This window comes from Syngnathus floridae, chromosome 6 (assembly GCF_059516105.1).
Source record: "Syngnathus floridae isolate MCC-2025c chromosome 6, RoL_Sflo_1.0, whole genome shotgun sequence".
Lineage (NCBI taxonomy): Eukaryota > Metazoa > Chordata > Actinopteri > Syngnathiformes > Syngnathidae > Syngnathus > Syngnathus floridae.
The window spans coordinates 6,787,179-6,810,845 of record NC_142418.1 but is presented as its reverse complement, the minus strand read 5'-3'; the positions used below and the strand labels follow the sequence as shown (position 1 = coordinate 6,810,845).

The 23,667-nt window shown below is 42.6% G+C and overlaps 1 protein-coding gene across 3 annotated transcripts in view; it reads right to left on the bottom strand.

Moving 5' to 3' along the window:
- The window catches only part of wwox (WW domain containing oxidoreductase), a 131,626-nt gene that overhangs the window by 59,730 nt on the left and 48,229 nt on the right, over positions 1 to 23,667 (bottom strand). Inside the window, exon 9 of one of the 3 annotated variants that reach the window (XM_088377508.1) lies at positions 19,103 to 21,828. The exons of the other annotated variants lie outside the window; for them this stretch is intronic. Within the exon in view, the coding sequence (XP_088233634.1) occupies positions 21,655 to 21,828 (174 nt within the window). The 3' untranslated portion in view covers positions 19,103 to 21,654. Of the gene's footprint in view, positions 1 to 19,102; positions 21,829 to 23,667 lie in introns of those variants that run through there. 3 annotated transcript variants of the gene reach the window in all.

Sequence of the window (23,667 nt, the reverse complement as noted above, 5' to 3'; positions counted from 1 at the left end):
GATGCATTTAAGTCCCACAGTAATCTAATCAAATCACATGTTTTACATTTGGACTATGTGGCTAGAAATGGATTTATTGCAGCATGTAAGCTGGTACACAAGAACGGGCGAGGCGAAAAGGGGGAGTAACTTAAAATCAAATTTGTGAATACGAGCATGCGTTGTGTAAAGCAAATAACGATCATACTGACTGGTTTATCGACTCCCCCGAAAACTGCACGCTTTATTTTGACCACTGGCTTACTTTAACATTCTAATCTAAAAAGTCATCTGTTGATTAGGTTTGATAGTCAATAACTGTTTGAAACAGGTACTTTTCCAATATCTAATAACAATGGAGGAGCAGAATAGAGTCAAAGCATCAGGCAAAATGCTGGCCTCACGAAAACTATCCCGTTTCAGGAAAGGAAAAAAACAAAAAACACAAAACAAATATATATATATATATATATATATATATAAATGATTAAATAAATAAATAAAATATAATATATACTACATGTATATACATTTATATATATATATATATATGTACGAATATAAAATCCCTGCTGAGATTTACCTAAAGACGCAAACATAACATACTGTGTGTGTGTGTGTGTGTGTGTGTGTATGTGTATATATATATATATATATATATATATATATATATATATATATATATATATATATATATATATATATGTGTGTGTGTGTGTGTGTGTATGTGTATATATATATATATATATATATATATATATATATATATATATATGTGCACAAGTTCAGACAGTGACAGCTTTGACAGCTATACCAGATCCCATAGATAATCCTTACAAAGCCAACAAAAAGGCTCCAATTTCCCACTCAGACACCGGGCCAGTCTGTGAAGGCATTCCAGAGGTGGACGTACGTGGTAGTGGCGAGATAGCCTCTGACCATTCTCCGCCACCGTACACACTCCTCATTCTACCTCACTAACACATGAATGGGGGATCCAATTGATTCTTTTTCACATCCCTGCTCCATTTTTCCCATTTGGCCTGACACAGAGAAGATTTTGTGCTCATCTGCCCTTCCTTGTGTACTTCATATCAGGGAGAAGACATAGAAAAGGGAAGGCAAAAAAAAAAAAGCAGGGGGGGGATCTTTATCAGAAAGCGAATTAACGCTCAAAGTGCTCCATTTGGAAGGTATATCAGGCCAATCCATTAAAAGGGCCTTCAGAAAAGAGCCAGCATGGAGGACACCTTGAGAATGAACAGAAGACCTTGCTGAAACAGCACTCTTTACACACACCGGGAGAGTGTGTGAGTGTTGGTTTGTGTGTGCATGTGAGAGAGAGTATGTGGCTACATAATCACCTGATAAATAAGCTTTGTTACCTCAAGAAGACAGTTATCAGATAAATAAGCTGCAAGTCTAATTAGTCCAAGCAAAAATAAACTCAATGAGCCTCATGAGTAAAATATTACAACTGCAATGTGTAACTGCTTCATCTTAATTACTGCAATCCAATTTGTTTACTTTAGCATTATACACTGGAACAACTGAAGTTGAACAAAGTGTGTTTTTAGAGTACCAATGAAGGCTAAGACAAAACGTAATAACACTGGTCAACAGCTATTTTTAATCAGAGATGGCTTTATGTGTCCCTAAATGTATTTTTGACATCAATTTTTTAAAAAAATGTGTGTAAGGTGAAGTAAACAGGAGGTACCAGTAATATTAATTTCAACGTTTTAACGGCAGAATTATGGGAAAACTAGAAATTTGTGAAATATTTTCCTGAATGAGTTGAGCACTGATGGTCGATCGGTAGAGAAATGTTTTTGTTGTTGATATTTCAGCTTAGAAGTCAACAATCGTCACATTATGAGTTTGAGTTTGGATGTCCCACTGTAACAGGACTGAGAGCATCAACACACACAAAAATACACATACACACAACTGTTAGGTTTCCATTAATCTTCTGCCAAGCTCTGTCCTCTGCATACTGACACAGGTGAGGGAGGGGGAAGGCAGCGGTCAAAGGTCACAGGAATGCCCCTGACGAATAAGGGGAGGAGTGAGGGAGGGGGACCAGAGGATGTACAATTCCAAATTAACTATACGAGAACTCGTTAGCCAGTGAAAAGAAATGTGTAAAAGCCATGTGACAGAGCAAGGAGACGATGGAGAGCCGGCCAGGTGGACTTTAAGTGCGTGCGCCAAGTCTTGTTTTTTTTTTTTTAAATGTGAAGACAAAGAAATAAGACTGCAATCTGTTGTTTGTGCTTTAGTGTCGCCAGATGTGTCTTCCTCCCTTCCTTCCTCGCACAACTACAATATACATATAACCCAACTTTATTAGCCTCTTTCCTAAATCAATTCTTTAGTGTCTGCTGCTAAAATATTGTGATCCCTTTCTTTCCTCCCAAACTGCACGTTTAGCCTGTATAAGAAAATGTGTACTTTTATTGAGTAGCGTCTTTTTCCAAGCGACGTCAAGAAAAGTGAGGAAGTGTTACGTCTTTATTTTGACGAGCTCCCATATGTGTTCAACGGCTGTTGTTCGATGCTTTACAAGCGCGTGATCCAAAACTGAGATTTATGTGCATTTTCAAATGTCAACATGTGTTCAGAATTAACTCGTACACACCAGCTCAACTATAGTACAACATCATGTGGACTTAGTACCAATTCACATATGCTGCAAGAATATCTAAACTCACTGATCGTAAACACTGCAACTCCATATCATCACTGATCCCGCGTTATTGGTGCGTCCATGAGAAAAATTGTAAATTCATCCATTTGTGACCTACTCCACACACACACATTTGAACGCAACCAATTCGCAGGGTGTGTTGAGCCTGTTTCTCGTGGCGAGTTCCCCCATGTAAATTGTCGGCCTCCCCTGGCGTTGGTCTCCCGTCTTCTCCGCTGCCCCTCATCTCTAATGCATGAGCGAGCCGGCCGGAGAGACCGCAGCGGGCGAGAGCGGATGCAGGCGGAGGTTCACCCCGACATAGCGGCCCAACACTTTCATATTCTAATAAGCCGGACGTTAATACACACGTACACAGAAAAGGGGGGAAATTGCATTTCCAAAACTGTCTCTATCAAAGGGCACACAGACGCGCATAAACACCAAGTCCGGCTTTCTTGAAACTAGAAAAAATGAACACACACACACACACACATACACACAAACACATACACACGGAAAGCTCAGAGGGATTACAGTCTGCTGACAACAGCAGTTGATTACGCAAACAGACAGACATGAAACACGGCAAAGTTCTTAAAGGAACTTCTGTTAGAGCAACTTCTAACTTGCACCGAGATGTGTGAAAACACACGCTGATTCTATCGTCGCCATTTAGGCAATGGGCCCCAGGCCCTGGGAAAGCAGGGCATCTTGTTATTTGGTCTGTGTGTGAACGAGGAGCATTACACAAACAGGGCAGCGACGCCTGAGGTCCAAGTTTGGACACTTGTGTCCCACAGCGACTATGGCACGCACACTCAATGACAATCTGATTGCTTGGGATGAGCTGACAGTGTTGCTAGCATCCCATCCCTTGTCTTTGGTGAATGTGATGGAGAGCGTGTGGCAGGCAGTAATACAGGCCTGTATGCATTGATTATATGACAGCCTCCATTCAGGTGTGCTATTAAAGCTCCCCTTCTTTTCTCTTTTCTTCCTCTCTGCCCCCGCCCCATCGTAGGAATAATGTCCAATAATAAGAGGAGCGGCTGACCCGAGAGCAGGTACACGACGAGCTCCCCATTAGATGGCGGGGCGCCCCGCGTTATTCACTTGAGCGGAGGACAAGGAGGAGGAATGCGTAATTGCATTTAAATGACACCAAGGAGGTTTTGACTACCTTCTTGTCTGGCTTGCAAAATGACTCATGCAATGTCATCACCGTTTGTTACAAATGTACCAGATTTACTAATGTGTGCAAAAAGGGGACACTATCTAATGCATGGACTTTTATTTTTTTTAAGCATGTGAAAGGATAGAGTGGTTTACGTTGTATGGGAATTAACACACTGATGGTAAACTGGGGGAAACAAGAAAAATCCCTTATCTGAAAAACTACTCGGAAAAGCAGGGAAGAAGATCTGTGAATTTGCTGGGGGCCACACTGCAAATATGCAGTTGCTAATTGTAATACCACCAATTACCACTAGATGTCTTATTTGTGCTTATCAGAATCATACTGGGTCTTATACTAGAACGTGAGAAATGTTTGCATATTTGGAATGATATACAGGACAAACATGGCACCACAATTAATTAATCAATTAAAAGTTAGAGTGAGTAGATTCTGTGAAAAAAAGTTAGTTCTTGCACCTAATGTCGGCTTTTTGTTCAGCATTTTGGTGCCGTCCTTGAATGGTCATATTTTTTTATGCAAGATGTTTGCTTCAAACCCTTTGTTGATGGGTTAGGAGAGTGGATCTTTTATTTACACTTCGAAAAATTCATGATAAAAAATGAAATACAAAATAACAGCACGTATTTTGCACGCGTGTGTCCGACGTGAATGGACTGGTCGAAGCTATTCTCGTAAGCAAAATCAGGTCATGTGATGGCAACCATAGCAAGCCTCCATCATTGTTTAAGCCTTCCGCTATAGTGTTGCAGCCATCTCGCATCACCATCTTTCTGTCATTCCGGTGAGCTCAGGGACCAGAATAGAGCTCAGAGCAGCGTTGTTTACATCAAGCACAATACCTCCTCAGCGTGGAAGGGGAGGAAGAGAGCAGTGGGGGGGAGAAAGACACAAGCATCTGTTTTTGTTTGCATTTTATTCCAAAACATAAAATTGAATCAATCTTTTAATACGCCGGCTTGTATAAACACAGCGGAGGAACTCCTTGAATAAATATCGAGAATGGAAATGGATTTCTCCTCGTTGACTATTATCTGCGAGGTTTATTTATGAATACCCAGTTGGAGCCAGAATAGGCAAGACATGAGGGAAAGGGGGGAAAATGGAGAGATAATGTGTTTAGGCTTTTTTTCATTTTCCCCATTTTAAGTGAAAGAATAAATATTTGGATTTACATCACATTTACATTTTTATCAAAATCAAGTCGGGCGTCGCTAAAGCAGCACAGCGCGTATTTCTGACGCCGGTTACCGGGGCGACGGTGGAAATAACAAGTGCGGCGCGACACTAACATCTTTAACTTGGAAATCATTAAAGGCGACAGAGGTGCTAGCACGGGGCTGTCTGTGCCATGTGTGATTGATAAACATGAGGTGCAATCCATAAATGGACTTACTGCTCCCACTACAACGCAAAAGGTCATCATCATAAGATGTTTATTTATAAGTGAAAGGCCAGTCACATTTACACTATCACTGTTTTTTTTTTTTTGGAAGAATTTTCAATTGCACACGCATTGTCGCTTTTTGTAGGTTGGGTTTCCATATGTAAAATGGCATTTTTGTCATATGGCTGGTTAGGAAGTGTCCCCCCCCCCACACACACACACACATTCAAAGTAACACTGATAAAAAAATTGTGACCACCCCCCTCAATCATTTAAGAGCAGATGAGCAGATGTGAAAAGACAGACCAACTACCTAGACTGTGCATCCATTTTGAGTGTGAAAATGCTGTTAACAACAAAACCTCCACGTCTGTAATCCTCATCTCAGATTTTACGAGACAACCTCCACACAAGCGCACCAAGAACCTGAGAAGATCCGAGACGACGTTCAACAGTCTGCGCACGCGTCACCCAATGTGCGTGTGTGTGTGTGTCTGTGTGTGTGAGAGTGAGACGGGTTTATAGGAGTCATTTATCCTGCTCAGCGGGCTAGTGTAGTGCGGAATGGTGGCCTGAGTGCCAGGCGTAGCTTATTGTTGTGTAGCCTTTATGGGCTACATTAAGTACAGCTGAGTGAGGGTGTGGGTGCAGGCTGCGGGGAAGGGGGACATACAGTACAATACCCTGAGCTCACACATGTCATACACACCGAGATTAACTGCTTCCCCAGGCGGGCCTGTACATGCACTCGGAGGCAAGACCCGAGCAGCCAGCTAGATGTGCCAATGAGAGATTTTAAAGCAGAATATGGAACAACTGGAACTTCAAATAGCAACACTGAAACTGCTCAGATGGTTACAACCTGCGTGGTCACTTTTCGGATGGGGGGGGGCAAGCAGTTAACAATGGAGTCTTCCTCAAAACTTGTTCTAAACTGGTTCTCAGACACAGGCTGATGAGGACCATACCCGCACTGAGTAAATGAAATGATCCCCCTCCAGTAGTGCAGCTGAACAATTGTGGCCCCTTCCATCATTTAAGTTGCCCATCCCTGCTCATTGTCTCTTTATAATGCTGATTTCCATATACATTATTACAGGTGTGTTTGGAACTTATCCGTCTCGACAAAAGGTAATTCACTGTAATTAGACTGTACATGTAGTTGGAAATCCCACAAGCAATTGATAGTGGCTTTGATTACAGAGGAGCTCAGTAAAAACAGGAGCACAATGAATTCTAAATAAAAACACATGCATAGACAAACGAGTCCAACAGTCATGCCGTTTTATTCTCTTGCTCACCCACTTGTAACACTACCAACACACTCACACACATACTTCCACACGGATATGACTGCTATTTTTTTTTTTATATTATTTTTGAAAGCTTCATAAGCGCTTCAACTGTGTTTCCACAATGTAGAAATAGAGGCTATTATATTGCCTAATGCCTACCTGCCAGCCCTCCACGCTCCCTCCTGTACACAAAGGCTTTTACATGATGAGGTGGCTGACATGTTCTACACACACGCCATCCATTACCATATGTACACTGGATGAGACGTAACTTATACTAATGCATGTTTGGTATGCCCTGTGGGGGTGGGAAACTCTCACACTCGCATGCACAATCACATAGGAAGAGACGTACACACACTTATAAACACACTTTGAGAGAAAGAGAGAGCCAGACAAAAACACAATAACAAACATACAGAAACACACACACACACACACACACACACACACACACACACACACACACACACACACAAACATACACAAAAGGCAATGTCCCTAAAAGTCTCCCATCCAAACTAATGGCAGTGCACTGAGATGCCACTTGTGTTAACAGCAGGATGCTTTGAAAATAAATAAAAACCTTAGAGTGAGCTCTCAGGGTGCGACTAGAGGATAGTGACGGTGGCGGAGGGGTGGGCGGGTGGGGGCGGGCGGGCAATCCCACTCCCAACACAGGGGCAGCGGTTGCGCTCTAATTGCCCCTCCAGGTGCCTGCGAGCGAGGGTAAACACACATGGAGAGATGATTAATAGCGGCGGGTCAGGGCGGAGCACAAACAACCACCCAGGCTCACACCTCACTACGCCGCACGTGCGACTTCACAATCAACACACATGCGTGCACACACAAAGAGACAGAGACACACACACTCGTGAATACACAGCCATATAAAGACAGACAAGCCGCACAAGCTACGTGCACACACTAACATATGCATACAAGACACTCTGACACAAAAGGAGACAGACACAGACAAACACGACAACCACCTGGACAAACATGCAGAAAATCAGACACACATACAAAAACAAAAAGACATCATGTGCTGCCTTAAAAAGATGCATCCACCCATGCATCCATCCTTTGAGGAGATCCGAAGCAGGATGAAGCGGTCAAGGGTGAGGGTGAGAGGTAAAGTTGAAGGGTGGAGTGGAAGGGTAAGGGTCAGCGTGTCACGTCGGGACCCCAAAGACCACTTCTTAACAAGCCTTGATCAATCAATACGTTGGTACGCAAGAGCACCGAGCTCTCCCTCTCCCTGGGTCTTCGTTCCAACTACAGCTCTTGGTGGTCTCGTAATAAAACAAGAGAAGATGCACATACTCTTGCCTGCCTACTTTGTCTTGTACCCCCAAACACACACACACACCAATGAAAAGGTCTTCTGTGAAAATCTGTTCATATGTTCCAGGCAGAGATAGGAGAAAATCAACAAAAGACACACAAAAATAGTTTTGCAAAAGTTTTACCCTTCGGATACTCTATAAACACATTGAAATTTAAATCACATTTAAAACTAGTAAACCAGAATTATAGACTTATTCAAATATGCTTTTTAAAGTGCACTGCACATGTTATCACTGTGGAAAAATGTGATATCACATCACTTTAAGATGAAAGCAAGAGCCTGTGATAGAACAGTGGGGCAAACGATATTGTGACAGGGGGCTTCACTGTGAAGTGCTCGGTGGTCTTGTAACAGAGCGCGAGGAGACGCACATTCTCTACCTGCCTACTTTGTCTTCTTGGTTCCCTGACACACGCACACACACACGCACACGCACACAGCAGCGCACATCCCCAGCTGAAAGGAGTCAGGTTGGTCGGCCCTTCATTTTTCATGCAAACGGTAATTTAGTGAGACTGCCTATTGATTGAGCGCCGCTTGTCTCCCAAACAATGCCACTTCAATCAGCGGCCGGTGGGGGAGGGTAGCTAGCGGGGTGGGAGGCTCGCAAGTGGAAGTGGGATGGAGGTGGCGGGTGGCGGGGAGGCGAGGGGGCAAGGAGGAAGGGCTGCCGATAGCTGCAGTGACTGATTTAAGAGATGGATAAAAAGCAGATACGTCCCCTCCCGCCCCTTTACTGATTAATGACAGTGGCCAGAGCAGCCCTGGACTATGCATCATGATTTAACCACCAGACCCTCATCTAAAGATTAGCGCACACACACAAACACACAGCATGCATGCACACTGTATATGTATAGGCTGATATTTGTGCACTGTACAACAGGGAGGCAAGACAGGTGTGAAAGGAGAAAAGGGAACCGAGCAAGATTTGGCGGAATTTGTAAGCTCAACGGTCAGATTTTATTTGATTCTAGACACATATTACATGTACCGTATATTTTTTATATTGGTTTCATACGTTGACTTTAACTGATATATCGCATCAACAATTTCAGGAAGTACTGTGAATGCTAATCTGTGTCCAACAAAATGCAATGCAAACTCGAGAAAGTCCAAAGCACTCTCTTTAGAAAAATTAAAAAGCCTTTATTTAAACGCTTTGGTCATCCACCCCAAAGAAACTTTGGAGGAGGGCAACAATGAAAAAAAAGCTAAGCCCTGTTTTGATTTTGGATTGGACATGATAGTATAGCATCCAGCTCTCACTTGAAAAAAGCTCATTTTCACCCAGCTTATCTTCCATATCAAGTGCAGAAGAACTTTTTAAGCAATTTACTGGACTATGGCATCCAAGTCTACAAATTTCACACCTACATATTTTGTTAAACTATACGACAGGTACACTCCAACATAATTCCATCATCTTTACCAAAGTTTTGACGTGAACATGATTTCATTTTGGCTCACACTGTTGTTAATTCAACATTATTCCACATGCCCCTGACTAGTCAAACAATAAATAGGGGGGTCTAATGGTTTGCTCAGGTTGAGTGCATGAGACCAACAAACACGCGCACACACACCCATTGACTCGAAGGTCCATTAGCTGTGCTGGAAGCTGCAGAGGAGCATCGCAGCCCCTCCCTGCGGCTGCTAAAATATTCATCAGACTCCCTGAGAGCATGTCTGCTAATAGTTATACATGGGGCAGGAGAAAGAAGTCAGAGGGAGGGGAGGGGGGACAGCAAGGCAGAGGAGGAGGAGGAGGAGGAGAAATTGGGAAGATGAGCGATGCTCCCTGTGTGCATGTCAGCTAATAGTCAAACATGAAGCGCTCCAGGAGGCGAGGCGAAGCGCGCTAGAAAGAGAGAGCGAGAGAGAGGGAAGTGACGAGAGGAATTGTTTAAATGAGTGGTTCTCAAACTGGGGTCCAGATACCCTCTGGGGTTCGAGAACCTTTGTGGGTCCAAAGTTAAAACGATCATTTTATTTTTTTAAGCTTGATGAACCAATCTAAAGCTTGAATTCTTGTGAATGCTCAACTGTGTCTGCCTCTCATGGTGTCAAGCAGGGTTGTTACCTCAAGATTTGAAATTTGTTTAGACAATATCAAGGGGAAAATAGATTGGATACATTTGAGTAAAAATGTTTTGTCAAAAAAAAAAGAAAGAGATTAGATAGATGATGGTCTTTGGAAAAAAAAAATCCTGGACTCAAAAAGTGCGAGAACTTAATTGCAGGGGTCAAAAGAGCAAACACAAGTAAGATGCAGCAAGAGATGGAGAGAAGATGAAAAGTGATACATCCTTTTTTATTTCCCGCTCTCAAATCACATTCAGCTTGATTAAAAGCCCCATGTGTAATTGTCATATTTTATACACCCATCCGTGTGTGCGTGTTCCAAGCCACAACCATCAACTAGTGTAACAGTTGTCACTTCAATGGCCGCCAGACATTCGGCATCAATCATAGAAATATCATTAATGTGCTTTTGTATTTACAAAACACAAGCTCAGGTAGGCCCCTCGATCTATCTTTGCATCTTACAGAGAGTGGGCAGAACACACACGCGCACACACACACAGCTATATCCAGAACATAGACATTCTTTTCTCCAGTCATTAAAATGAGAAACGGCCGGTGGTATAGGAGCTGTTGAAATACCATTAAGAAATGGAGACAAATGTAGTGAGATCTCAGCCTGCTACTGCAACCTCGCTACACTAAATCAGACAGTGACGAATATTACCGAGATGAGGATGAGTGCGAACACACACGTACGTGTACAGCCACGTATTCACGGACACTCATCTGCACGCAAACAGTGCAAACAAACGGGGAGGGAGGAAGGGAGGGGTAGGCCCTTCAGTGGATTAATGAGTAATTATCCTAATTAAATGTTTCCTGATCGCGCGTCCTGATATACGACTGATGATTACCTTCATGAGATGATTAAATGATAGTGTAACGGCGCCGTCTAATATCGCGGCAAAGAATTAATGAGAGTTTGTACTGAGAGAGTCAAGTGGAAATGAGGCGCCAATTAAAGATTGAATTAACTTTGATTTAATCAGTTTAGGGCTAATTGTCAGCACCGGTGATGGCATAAGTTTCTGGAGTTTATTTACAGGTGTAGACTTACAATAAATACAGTATGTGTATATTGTTAGGGGGATTTTATTAGTTTCTCCTGTACATTGCTGGATAGATTATGTAAAATGCATTTATTTTTTATTTCAACTTAAATGGTGATCTGGAATAGATGGGGAAATGATGAGGAAATGTTTCCTTTCATGACCAGTTGATTGCATTACTTAGCCAAATGTAAACCAATCAACGAGACTAACCTCGCAAGCGGAGTCGATGTTCATTTAAGTGCATTGATTAACAGTTGTGATTATTGATCACGCCGTGTGGCCCCAGACACGACTGACAAATTTGATGGCTTGGGATCTGGATGCAAAGATGGAGATGCAACGAGGGGGTTCATTAAGCCAAAACACACACACACACACATACACACACAACCACACACACACACACACACACACACAGATTTTTAACATCGTAAACCAACAGGTGACAATCGGGCCTTTGTTGAACTTTATCGGAAGTGGAGAAAAATGCTCAAATTAACTTGCTGTTGAAATTGGTGCCATGAACTTCCACCAGAGCACTGGCAAATTTATATCAAGTTTTTTTTCCAACAAGGTGTCAAAAAGGGTTTCACCCTGTGCGTGAAAAAGTGTGGAATACACTAGTAGAAGAACACAATCCTCTTGACCATCACACCACATATCGAATGCTCGGGATAATCTTTCAAAGACGGACGGGCCATTGGTGACTTCTGACTGAATGAGGTGCAAATGTTCAAATGTGAATGTTTGACCACACTTCCACTCGTCTAACTCGGAAGATCATCATATGATCTGAACATCCCCGTTAGCCTCTTTGCCGATTTGGCCTTAACCCCCGTCTCGTTCCGCTTCCCGCCCGCACCGCTTTGGCCGTGCATGCGACGGAGATAGTAAGCGGTAATATTCAATTATTGTATGCGCGCCGTTCCCATCCCGCCCCAAATTGATTTCTTTCAGAACGGGCGACGTCGCTCGGCAGCGACACGCACGCACGCCATGTTTCCCCCATCGAGCACATCCCACGCAAATTACTCCCCCATCTGCTCTCCCTCCCCGCACCCCCATCTCCTCCCCTTTTCCCGCCGCGGTTATCGGTGGCCGCCGTTGGCCCGGCTCCCGCGCACCGACGTTTAATCTCTCTTTAATCTCTTTACATTGTAATGGGAAATGGTTTTGTGTTTTACTATTAGATTGGAGCCGCACCACCGCAGGACTTTGGTGTTTAGGAGTGGGAGGTGTTTTCCATTCTTTGTGACTTTCTTTTTTTTTTTTCTTGAATTATCTTGCAGTGAATTCCTATCAGTTTTACGGGATTGTACAAACTAAATCAGGCTATTTGTACTGGGAGTGGACTCTAAGGAGAACAGAGAGGGTTAGTTAAGGATTTAAACGGGAGCCGTTCAAATAAATGGCGTCGACTAAGCCAGTTCAGCAAGCATCAAAAGATTTGCTCGGCATTTCTTGATTTTTCTTTGGCTATTTTTTACCGGGAAACACGTTTCCAATAAAAATAGAAGCCTGAATAGGAAATGGACACCATTATTTGTTTTCAAATTAATCTAGCAAGTGATGACTATGAGTAATAAAGTTTTTGGGGGGGCAACATTTCGATGACTTGAAAAATTGAAATCCTCAAAAAGTTTGTTTGCTTTTCTAGTGTGCACACGGCTATGAAAGTTTCTTTGTGTCACTTTACAGCTTCATAAAGACCTTAAAAGTTGTCCCTTGCATTAAAAGCCGCACAGGGAACAAGCGGACCCAATCAATACTTCATATGGTTGGGATTATTGTTTGTTGAGACTCAGCGTAGATTCAGAACCTCTTGCCTCTACAGTCATGTAAAGCAAGCATTGATTTTCCCATAAAAGCAATGCATTTTTTTTTTCACGTTGTTCCCCTTATTAAGTTCATGAGGAGAGCGGCATTCACAATTTTTGATGCTTATAATGCATGTAAACAATTCAATGAACTCCCTCGCTATGAGGGAGTTCGTCATTTGCAGATTTTTAAGCGTTTTCTTTTTTTAATGAGTTTGCAAACAAGTCCAAATTTTACTTTATTTTCCTGGTTACAGGCCTTCAATGTGCAAGTACACATGGTGTATTTGTTTCTAAATCAAAGTCTGTAAGCCATGTACTTTTAAGGACAATGTTAGATGAGTTTGAAGTGATAAAGTGTTTTGGAATTATAGTTTGTGGGAAATATAATGTAATGCAGAGTATGATAAAGATCAATTCCTTGTGCGTTATTTTTTTCAAACTATTCACGGCAGGGCTCATTTTCTATGAATAGCTTGAGTTTAGTGTAAGCGCATGCCCGTAGTCACTTAGAGAGGTTTGCACGGTCTCCACTAGCGCAGCTTCCCTCTCCCCTATTCTAATTAAAGGGACCTCTCTGCCCTGGGCGTGCGTGTGATATTGACACTTAGCTCCGTACAATAAACTTTATTGGCAAGCCCTGCTTGATTACAGCACTAAACTAGAATAACAAGGAATATGGGAGGAGGGGACGTGCATTATGTACTAAACAGACATTAGAGGCCGTGTTCAAATATATGCAGTGTTCGCGGAACAAAGCAGCCAGTCCAAAGTGTGCGGAAATACAAATTTAAAAAAAAATGACATGAAGTGAAATACAGTAAAGCTGCAAAAGCCAAGCTGGGGGGGGGGGCGGGTTAGATATATGGATGGACGGTGGAAGGGAAGAGGGGATAGATTTCCCGTCATTAATGATCTATGGAAAATCCTCTGTCTATTTCCAGATATACTGTTAATGGCGGGCGAGCTGCATTTAAAATCGTTCCTGTCCTGAACTCTGCTATCGGCTGCTGCTTCATTTAATATTCATCCTCTGGAGGTCGGGGGCCGATGTGGCACGCGGGTGTCGGGGGTGAATGAGGAAAGGCAAACTATTTGTCCGTCTGTCTCTCTGTCTACCCATCTATCCATCTCTCTATCTATCTATTTGTCTGAGGGTCACATTAAAAAAAAAATCTGTGTTTGAGGGGCATTTTCGCTGTTTTCAACTCGAAATCAAATAGTTGCAGCTCAAGTTGCAGTTTTCCACATGTTACTGTGTTTTCAACCCAAAAAATAAAGTTCCCTCTTGCACAACAATTTAGTAGGATTTCATACATAATTGGTCGTGAAGTGACATATTTGGAAGTTTGCTTTTACTTTTTTTTGTTTTTACTTAACACAAATTCCTTTTGACCTCATTAATGTGGTTTCAAGGCAACTAATAACTCCAAAAATGCCTTTTTTTTGCTTATTGTTTTTAACAAATGAAATTGTGACATCCGTTGTGGCGCAAGTTACCAGATGCTGGGATTTACGACAGTTTTACAATTAACGTCAATTTATCTTCAACGTTTCGTGTGAGAAGAAGATGTAGCAGTAACTTCTTGCGATACCTGCCGGGCGTTTGAGATGCAACACTTGAACGTGGCCATCAAATTGCCATCTGGAGTGCTAAATCAATTAGGCCTATTAGCAGAGGGAGGCGTGCTGTTCAATCACTGTAGTGAGATCGCACTCTATGGACACACCACTTTGGAACCCCAAAAGGGGTTTGCATTAAAAATGCTATTCAGATTTATAAATTGTGCTTATACACTCTTCCCACAATATTAAGCAGGTACACACAGGCAAACCTAAACAATGATCTGTTGCATTCATTAGATGGTGCAGGTGCTCCTAATAATACAAACAGTGACTGCACTGAATGTGCAATTTTTGTATTTAACAGTTGAGTATATTTGTGAGACGAAATCGACACAAAACTCCAAAGTCTCTCGTCTGTCTTCCCCTCAACTGTGTTCCCACATAGTCATGTTGAACTACAATGACCCCTACTGGTCGGAAGTAATACTCATTTCATCTTCAGACGACTGTTGAAAGCTCTGACTCATCATCAACATGCACCATAAAACAAAGAACAAGCAGGGATGACAAACAGGCCAAACACTATCTCGTTTCTCTTGTGATGAATGTTCTCCCCAAACTGTTATTTTCCGGGGGGCAGGGCCGGGGGGGGTTCATTTAATTTTTTGTCGCCACTCTATATTGTCCCGCACCCGGTGCATTTTCTTCTTTGTCATGGGGCCTTGGCAGAAGTTGGGCTACAAAGTGAGTTGGTTTATTCACATTGAAGGTATCCTCCACTGTGCCAAAAATATAAATAACTGAGTACGGTAAGTAAAGTTCCGTTGTGCTGCACTTTCCACAGAGTGTTTTACAGTTAAAATATATATTCAACTTCATAGATATTTAAATCTCGTCATCAAGCGAAAATTGTGTGACCACAGAAGAATCGTGGTAAGATTGCTTGGAAAATGGTCTGGGTTGATAATCAGAAATGTTAAACCTGGTCAATATTTACAATCTCAGTCAGCCGTTTCTCATTACGTGTAGAGTCTTTGACAAAAAAAAAAAATAGAAAAAGATGATAGCATAAGAGGTTTTAAAAAATATCAGCATGTGTGTATCCCCGCTATAGTTGCAATGTCGCCATCTAGAAGCGCTCACCTAGAGGAACAAAAGTGCTTTGGGGCCTCACCTTGAAGAACCAGTGACCCCCACATTCCTTTATTGCCTCTCCAATTAGAGGTGTGGAGAGCAACGGGAGAGGGAGGCGGGAGTTAGAAGTGAAAAAGAGAGAACGAAAAAGCAGGGGAAAGATGTTCGTATTTCATAAGTGTGATTCCATAAAGAGCACTGACCCACGGGGCGATCAGTAATCTTCCCCATGCCAGAACGAGGAAAGAGAATCAGAAAATTCCACATCGCGGTTTGCTTGCTGAACCTTTGTCTGCCTCGGATTTTGGAGGTTCTGTCTTCGAATCGACTTTTTTCATGTTGTTATGTTAAGAAATGGATGACAGCAGCTCCTACTGTACATAAACAAACTGCGTTTAAAATTTTAATAAATGGCCGTGCATTGGAGACTCAAATCATCTTCCGCCAATGAATCGCATGCCTTTAATCCAGTCCAATACATACTTTTAAAACCCATTAAAAACACAATAAAGAAGTGGAGGAATACTGTATTACATCCCGATACTTCAAAGTATTGATTCAAGCAAAGGAAAGACGCCTTGACAAGTTCACCATCATAAGTTTAACAAAAACAAGCAAAACGGATTCCAGTTTGCTTTTTTCTTCCCCCACCGCCCCTCGATTGATCCCACTCTGTCTTCATGATTATGTCAGCAATACATCCGATCCATCAATGCCGCAGCGGGGCGGATACGATAGGACAGAAATGCAAAGGAAAATAAGAGGACGCGTGTCACCGGGACGGAGCCGCCATTGATCCCGTCGCTGTCTTTTCCGATACGCCATGGACTTTGCATGGACTTATGCCTTCTTAAGCACAACTGGGACCACTCCCTCTTTCCTCCCCCCGCAGGATGCTGGCACAATGCTTCAAAAGAACATTTTGTTTATATGCTCAATAGCACAAACGTCAATAAAATTATCCGATCGTTAATTTCCTATCCGGTGCAAACTTAATGCGGAGCCACGGAGTGGGTCAGCTCATATCCAATAAGGACATCCATTCAGCATCACTCAACTCTCTGCACTGCGCATCCCATCCGTCAATAGAACTCGGCCTACGAGAGCCGTTTCTCACACGCACGCACTCGATACTCCGGAGAGGGACGAGAAAGAAAAAGGTAGTTATTATCTTTGAGTGTCTACAGTTGATATGTCACAGAGTCTACTTGAGCTGCAACTTGATCAACAGTCTGGTTAGATTGAAACCCAAGAATTTTCATTGCTCACCGATTTATCGAAGCATACTAAAATTTTCTCAGACTCAGCACTTTTGACAAATTGTCATTTATGGGGAAACCTCGTCGTGTTGGGCACACCCAGGACTAGTTGGTATTCACATAATGCATTCAAAGCTCATTTCCTGATAAATTTTGAGATCAATATTCGGCTCAGTGTTTGATCATACAAATCTATAGCTCTGCCTTGCATGTGATGCGGGAAACGACACACAAGATCGCAATCGACTCTCATTCAGCTTCAGAACGCGACAGACCATCATACAGGTGGCTCAGTCTGCTGGTTGTTTGCTAAACATGCGAGAGCCCCTCGTCAAGACTCCGTGGTCCGGGGGGTTCAAGGGTCAAGTAGAGTCAAAGCAGGTAGGCGATTGCCTGAGCTGGTCTAAGTGTAATGACTAATCAATGCTGGAATGCATTAGCCTAATCTAATGGGCCAGGTGGGAGAGGACAACGGTAGACGCATGAAACACATGATTGAGCACAACATGCAACAGCGACGCAATCAATAACACATGGAATGCCCCAACCCCAAGAGAGGTCCTCGCTACTACCACATTCATTTTAGGTGGGCGCTCTGCATGTGTGTGTGGATGTAAATATGTATGCTTAGGTGGTTAGGGAAGGACAGCAAAGGAGCCGGCAAGTTTTGGTCTGATTGATTGGATTATGAAATGAAATGAGCGATATCAAAGGAGTTTTTTGTGGTCTGCACTCTCTCACGCGTGAATGAATAACCATTGTTTCTTGCATCCTCCCCAGTGAGGCAAATATGGATGAAAGCGGGGAATAAAATGAAAATAGAAGAAATGGAGATTCAAAAGTGTGCTTGAGAGTTAAGACATTCTTTATCCTTTTGTCCTATGAGACTTTGCGTGTGTGCAAGTTTATTCTTGTCTTTTGTGACATACTGTCTTTGTGTGGACAGTGCTCTTTGCATTGAAACAAGGATGACATCGTGTCATAATTTTATCAGTGAGTGAGTGAGTGAGTGAGTGAGTGAGTGAGTGAGTGAGTGAGTGAGTGAGTGAGTGAGTGAGTGAGTGAGTGAGTGAGTGAGTGAGCGAGCGAGCGAGCGAGCGAGCGAGCGAGAAATGACAACTAAGGGACAAGAGCCAGTCAGAGTAGAGGACAGACCTGGGTCAATACTTGGGAGCACATACTGCTGACACTGCACCGCTTAACACACACACACACACACACACACACACACACACGCACACACACACAATTGTGCGAGAGTAATGTGCACAAAAGAGAGAGTGTCATCAAACAGTCAGTCAGTCAAAGACATTAAAAAGAAGTGTGGATGTGTATACTAGATACTATGAGGTGTCTGCAAAACTCCATATTGGCACAATGACTATCATTACATTCTAAGGGACTCAATTTAAAATTTCAAGCCCTTTGGTCAAAGGCCCACTTTTGAACTACTTGTTCAGAACTGGGGGGAAAAAAAAAACTCAAACAAGAGGGCTTCTGTGAATGATGAAGCATACTCCGGAAGTCAGTGTATTTGTAAATGCCGAACTGCAAATTTGCGGTTGTCCACTATATTCCTGAGTCACGATTACCACTCTCACTGTGAAGATATGAGAAACAATCGGATAACATCACTTTGATAAAAATGAAGACTCGCCCACTCAAAATATTGCATGGGTGTTACGGTGCTACTTACTTTTTGTTTGTATTTTGTGCTTGAACAGGATGTCGGAGTGTGTATAATCAAGGAGTGGTGCGCTATGGAAGGGGCCCCCTTTCCATCTTTGAAATGAATTAGCGCACGATGCCTTATTGAGTGAGGCGCAGTGTTTAAGTGAAACTGATGAGGGATGTGTGAGCGGCGAAGACCGGCCTATAAGTATGTGGCGGGGGTCACAGGTTAATCCCTATCGATCGGCTCTCGCGTGTGCATACAGCCACACAGGAAGACAATGAAGGAGAGGCCCGCCGCCGAGGCACAGAAATCATCGGTGCTCTCGGTTGCCGTGTGCTAAGAAGGGTAAGGACAAGAAAATGAAGTATCATTTAATGTCTAAATAAGCAGTTAAAGACCCTCATCTTGGACAGATTGCACATTGTGACCTTTTGGGCATTAATGATCTTCACTTCCACGCCTCGAGATGATGAGGAGGACCATCCCTCATTTAAAGGGGACATATTAGGAGAAATTGACTTTTTAATGTCTTTTATATATACAAATTGTTGGGTCTCTGGACAGCCTTTCAAGTGACAAATAAAACAACCAGATATTTTGTTCTGGCTATTTATGTAGAAAAAAAATGTGTCTGTGAGCGAGCTGTTCTGTACTCATCATCTAAATTCACCCTACTTTCATATAACAGTTTGGCTAATCTCCATCCATCCATCCATCCATCCATCCATCCATCCATCCATCCATCCATCCATCCATCCATCCATCCATCCATCCATCCATCATTTTATTGTCCTGCGAGGTCATTGCGGTCTGCTGACTTCCATTGGCTTAATGTCTCTCATACGATCTTAAAAATTAAAATAGAGATAAAACTATGCAGTCCATTGCCCCAAAATTGCGAAATGGGCTTCTTCTTCAGTGGACCCTTGGTGTTAGGATGAGGAGTTAGGTTTTAGGGTTAGGTGTAAGGGATAGGTTTTAATGCCGGTATTAGGGGTTCGAGTTCAGGATTTAGGGTTTGGAGGAGGAATTAAGGGTTGGGTTTGGAGATTTAGATTGCAATTGGGTTTGGAGTGGGTGATTTTGAATTTCAGTTATTTTGATTTGTTCTTTTTTTGGGGGGGTTCTTCTGTTTCATATACTGTGAAATGCTATGATTTATATTCTGTGCAGTGATGCCTTGAAATGTGATTTTTATTTGAAAAATTATCTAAAATAACCTTGCTTTCATTATTCTGGCATTTAACGAATAGAAATCATTTTGGTAACCCTAATTGACCTAAAAACAGGAAAGGTCTATTTCATGTCAAAGTGTTTTACCTGTATATGCCAGTAAATTTTGTTATTGTCTGTCTGCATGTGCTGCTGCACCATTTGTCAGGATAATTAGTTTTGTAGAAGCGCTGGCCGGCCTGAACCAGAGGTCTCATACCTTCGCTCAAGGCCAACATATCTGCCAGGCTTTAGGGAGTTCTTATACTCCCTTCCTTGTTTTATCTGTGAGAGGCCCTCACTAGTTATGAACAGAACACCTTTGTTCTTTGTCTAGTTAAAGAGAAGTTCTTTCTCTATTATACCTTGTAGTTTCTATCTATGAATTGTTGTTGACCGGGACAGTTTTTAAGTTATCCCATATTTACTCAATGTTTGTTTAAGTAGACTTCATGCAAGTTATCTCACATTTACTTAACGTTTGTTGGAGTGCATGCACAAGAAGTATCTGATTATTTACTCATCATTATTATTGTGTGAAACGTAGCAAGAAAGGATAGAGCATTGTTTTACAGGGACACGGCATCCAGGTTTGTAGATCGCAGCCGAGAACGAGGCTGCCAACCACCTAAGAACAGACTCTGCATTCCTGGGGTCACGAATCGGCCAAGGCCATGCGGCCTCGCACCACACAACATTGTTAGCTAGTTAATCAGCGTCGCTACAGCCACAATCTCCCCTCCCTTTAGTGTAGCAACGCCTCTTGTAACCAGGGCAACCCAAAATAAAAAGAGGAGATAGCGGAAGAGGCGCTCAGAATTGGTGGAGGACTGTAAGTGGGCCTTCTACGTAATTCTCCTCGCGAGCAAAAGGAATACTGGTTGTCTTCTCCTCTTTGTTTCCAGCGTGTGGATTAATGTCTGATGGTGTTTAGACCTGACACCATTTGAGTCAGAATATCCATTTTTTTAACATTATAACACTCAATATAGATGCTATTATTAGTTCTATGGCAGTTCCCATGACATGTTATCTAATTCTTCTAAATATACAGCACAATATGTAAAAGTAGGTTCACTTGAGAAAAACTGTTTTGAATTTCACCCCCAATGGTAACACGCTAGCAGGCCAACCACAGCGTGTTTGATGAGGCGCCCAAATAATGCTCTCATCCGACTCAATTTCTAAACGAGCCCTTCGCTGTCGCATCCCAGCGGAGAAGAGATGAAATATTACACTAATATGAACAACTATTAATAATGAGCCTCACCTCTTACCCAATCACTCCTTCTGCCTCCATCTCTATCTCTCTTCCTCCCCCTCCTCCTCCCCCTCTCCGGCTGCCTCTAATCCTATCATGCGGGCAATAAGTGTATGCACCATGAGCACATTTAATTTCTGCGGTTGGTTTTCAGCGAGCCTAGAGGTGAGCCTTAATAAGGATCAATGGCACTTTATCTGGGACAGCACCCACTTCACAGCATGCAAATTACACAAGCAAGCCTTAAAAAAGAAAAAAAAAAAGAAATGGATTTAATTAAAAAATGTAGAACCACGGGCTCTGGAAATTCAATTAAAGGATTTATGCAAAGGTTGGCTAGCTTTTTGTGTTGCAGTTCCTGCTTATATAATGAGCTTTTCATATTAAAAATCAATAGGTAATCTGGGCTAGGGGATCGGCTGCTTATGTACATTTTTTTAAATCAATTTGAAAAATAGTCCATCAGCTCAGTGTCACAACAAAGCAGGGGGGAGGGGCTGTGAATCGGTGAGAGTGGATACGTGAAGCGGAGGTGAGAGGGTTACATCCTTACCGAGAGGTCATGAGGGGGGAAAAGAAGGCATGAAGGCACTCCAAAGGGACGAAGTGGGTTGAGGAGGACGCAGATGGATAAGAAGGGAGGCCAGCTCCGTTTGTGTCTCTCTTTGGCCTCCTGTGATCTCTTCTATTAGAGACGGAGTCCCTTGGCAAACAGGAGCAGAGCAGCCTCTGACCTGTGGCTCCTGGGTAATTCAGTCCAGCACTGACGGCGCCTCGGCCCAGACCGAAACAAACTCACCCCAGAAGCTTTTAATGGCCTCCCTGATGTGTCTGCAGGAGCTGATGAACGGTGTGGCGGTGACTTTAATAAAATAAAAAATAAAAACGTCAACTGTATCTTAATAGGAGGTAAAAGCTTAAAAGAGGAGATGGGAATTAAATATATGCATTTTGTCATATTTGTTAAAACAATCATTATGACGTGACAGTGATATGATCAATGAAATATTAAAAAAAAAATCAGCCGTCTCTGGCTCCATCTTGTGCCTCTCAACCTCCAGGCCTGAGAAAAGCAAGCAATGAAGGAAAGAAGGTGTGATGACTGCACATACTAAACAAGCAACACAAGTCCTGCAGAAGTCAGAGGGTGCTTTGAAAAAAATACTCTCCATACTGTACACCTGTGCAACCACGGCTCCCAAAATGACATTCCCATTCAGCCGAGATTTTGGTCACGTCTTCTTCACACTCATGTTGTGTAAGCGCGCCCATGCGGGAGGATGGAGGAGGGAAGGAGGGGGGTTAACCACTGACCGCATACAGTAGCAGACTGTCAGCATTTGATTGGTTCTTTATTGATCCAGACACGCTTTCCATCACATCAACTCATCCACAATAAACCATTTACACAGTTTCCTTGAGCAATGGACCACATAACCAGGCCTCGGGCCATCTCTGCTCACCCAATGCGACTCTACAGTATGTGAGCGTGTTTGCGCGTGTGTGTGTGCGCGTGTGTGCGTGCGTGTGTGTGTTTTCTTTAATGAAATGGTATCTTCGTGGACAATAATCCCTGTAACAGGATTGGGCAGGAACACACATGTCAATAAAGCCAAATGGGATTGTGTGCTTTTATCCATCCTTGCACAATCTTTCCCTTCACGTGTGTCCCTCTTCTGGCACGCTGAGCACTGAGTACAGTAAACCCATACCAAAAAAAAAAAAAAAAAAAAATGGCAACACCTTAAAAAAGAAAAAAAATTACAATTGACTATGAGTGCAGTTTGGCAAATAGTGAAGTTAACTGACAAACTAACCAAAGAGAATGTCACGTTGATTTAATTCAAACAACCACAGAGCTTTCACTATCTTAATGTTAACACGTTAAACTCATCTTGGAGAGGATAATATTTTGAAAAAATGCACAAAAAAAGTGCATGTGTACATTGCCTTAGCAACCCTAAAAATATCATAGGTGAGAATTTACACCAAATACTACTTTCCTGTCAGCCAAGGGTTTAGTGGCCTCTTACTAAGGATCCACTGTCGCGGCACAGTGGGGGATGTCTGCCAGTAATATAATTTTCTCTGAAACTAGTCTTAAAAAAACACCAAGCAATAATCACAGTGTCATATGAACCATTTGACATCATACCTAATGTTCTTTCTGCTTTTTGTAGGGATGGAGCTGACTCCCTCCTGTGTAGCTCCTAATCATCCTAAAGGACTCTATTCCAAGGGTCTGGCAGTTCATCTAAGCCCACCAAGGAGGGGTTGGCTCCTCCGCTCTTTCCACGCAGTTGAGCGACGCACAAAGCACACATACGGGTCCGTCCCCGTGTGCGTCCGTTTCCCGCAAAAGAGCACAGTGAAGCAGGTAAAGAAATACTCGTGTCATGACCCCTGGGCTCGTCCCTGGGAAGCTGCTAAGAAGTGAGCCAAAAAGCCTGAGCAGAGGAGTCCTACTACAGTGAACCCACCTAACTGTATCGCGCAAATTAAACTCAGCATATCAGTGGAAAACCGTATTCGGTGTATATTCTGTTTGCATGCATTACTGTTTGATTTTAATGCATGCGTTAAATAGTGTCTTTAGTAACTTTAAATGTGGTTTAATTGCATAGGCGGGGTTTAAACTATTCAACAAAACTGTTTTAACATGGTCTCTTTATATCAGAGATTTTAGCTATTGTGGTGTGAG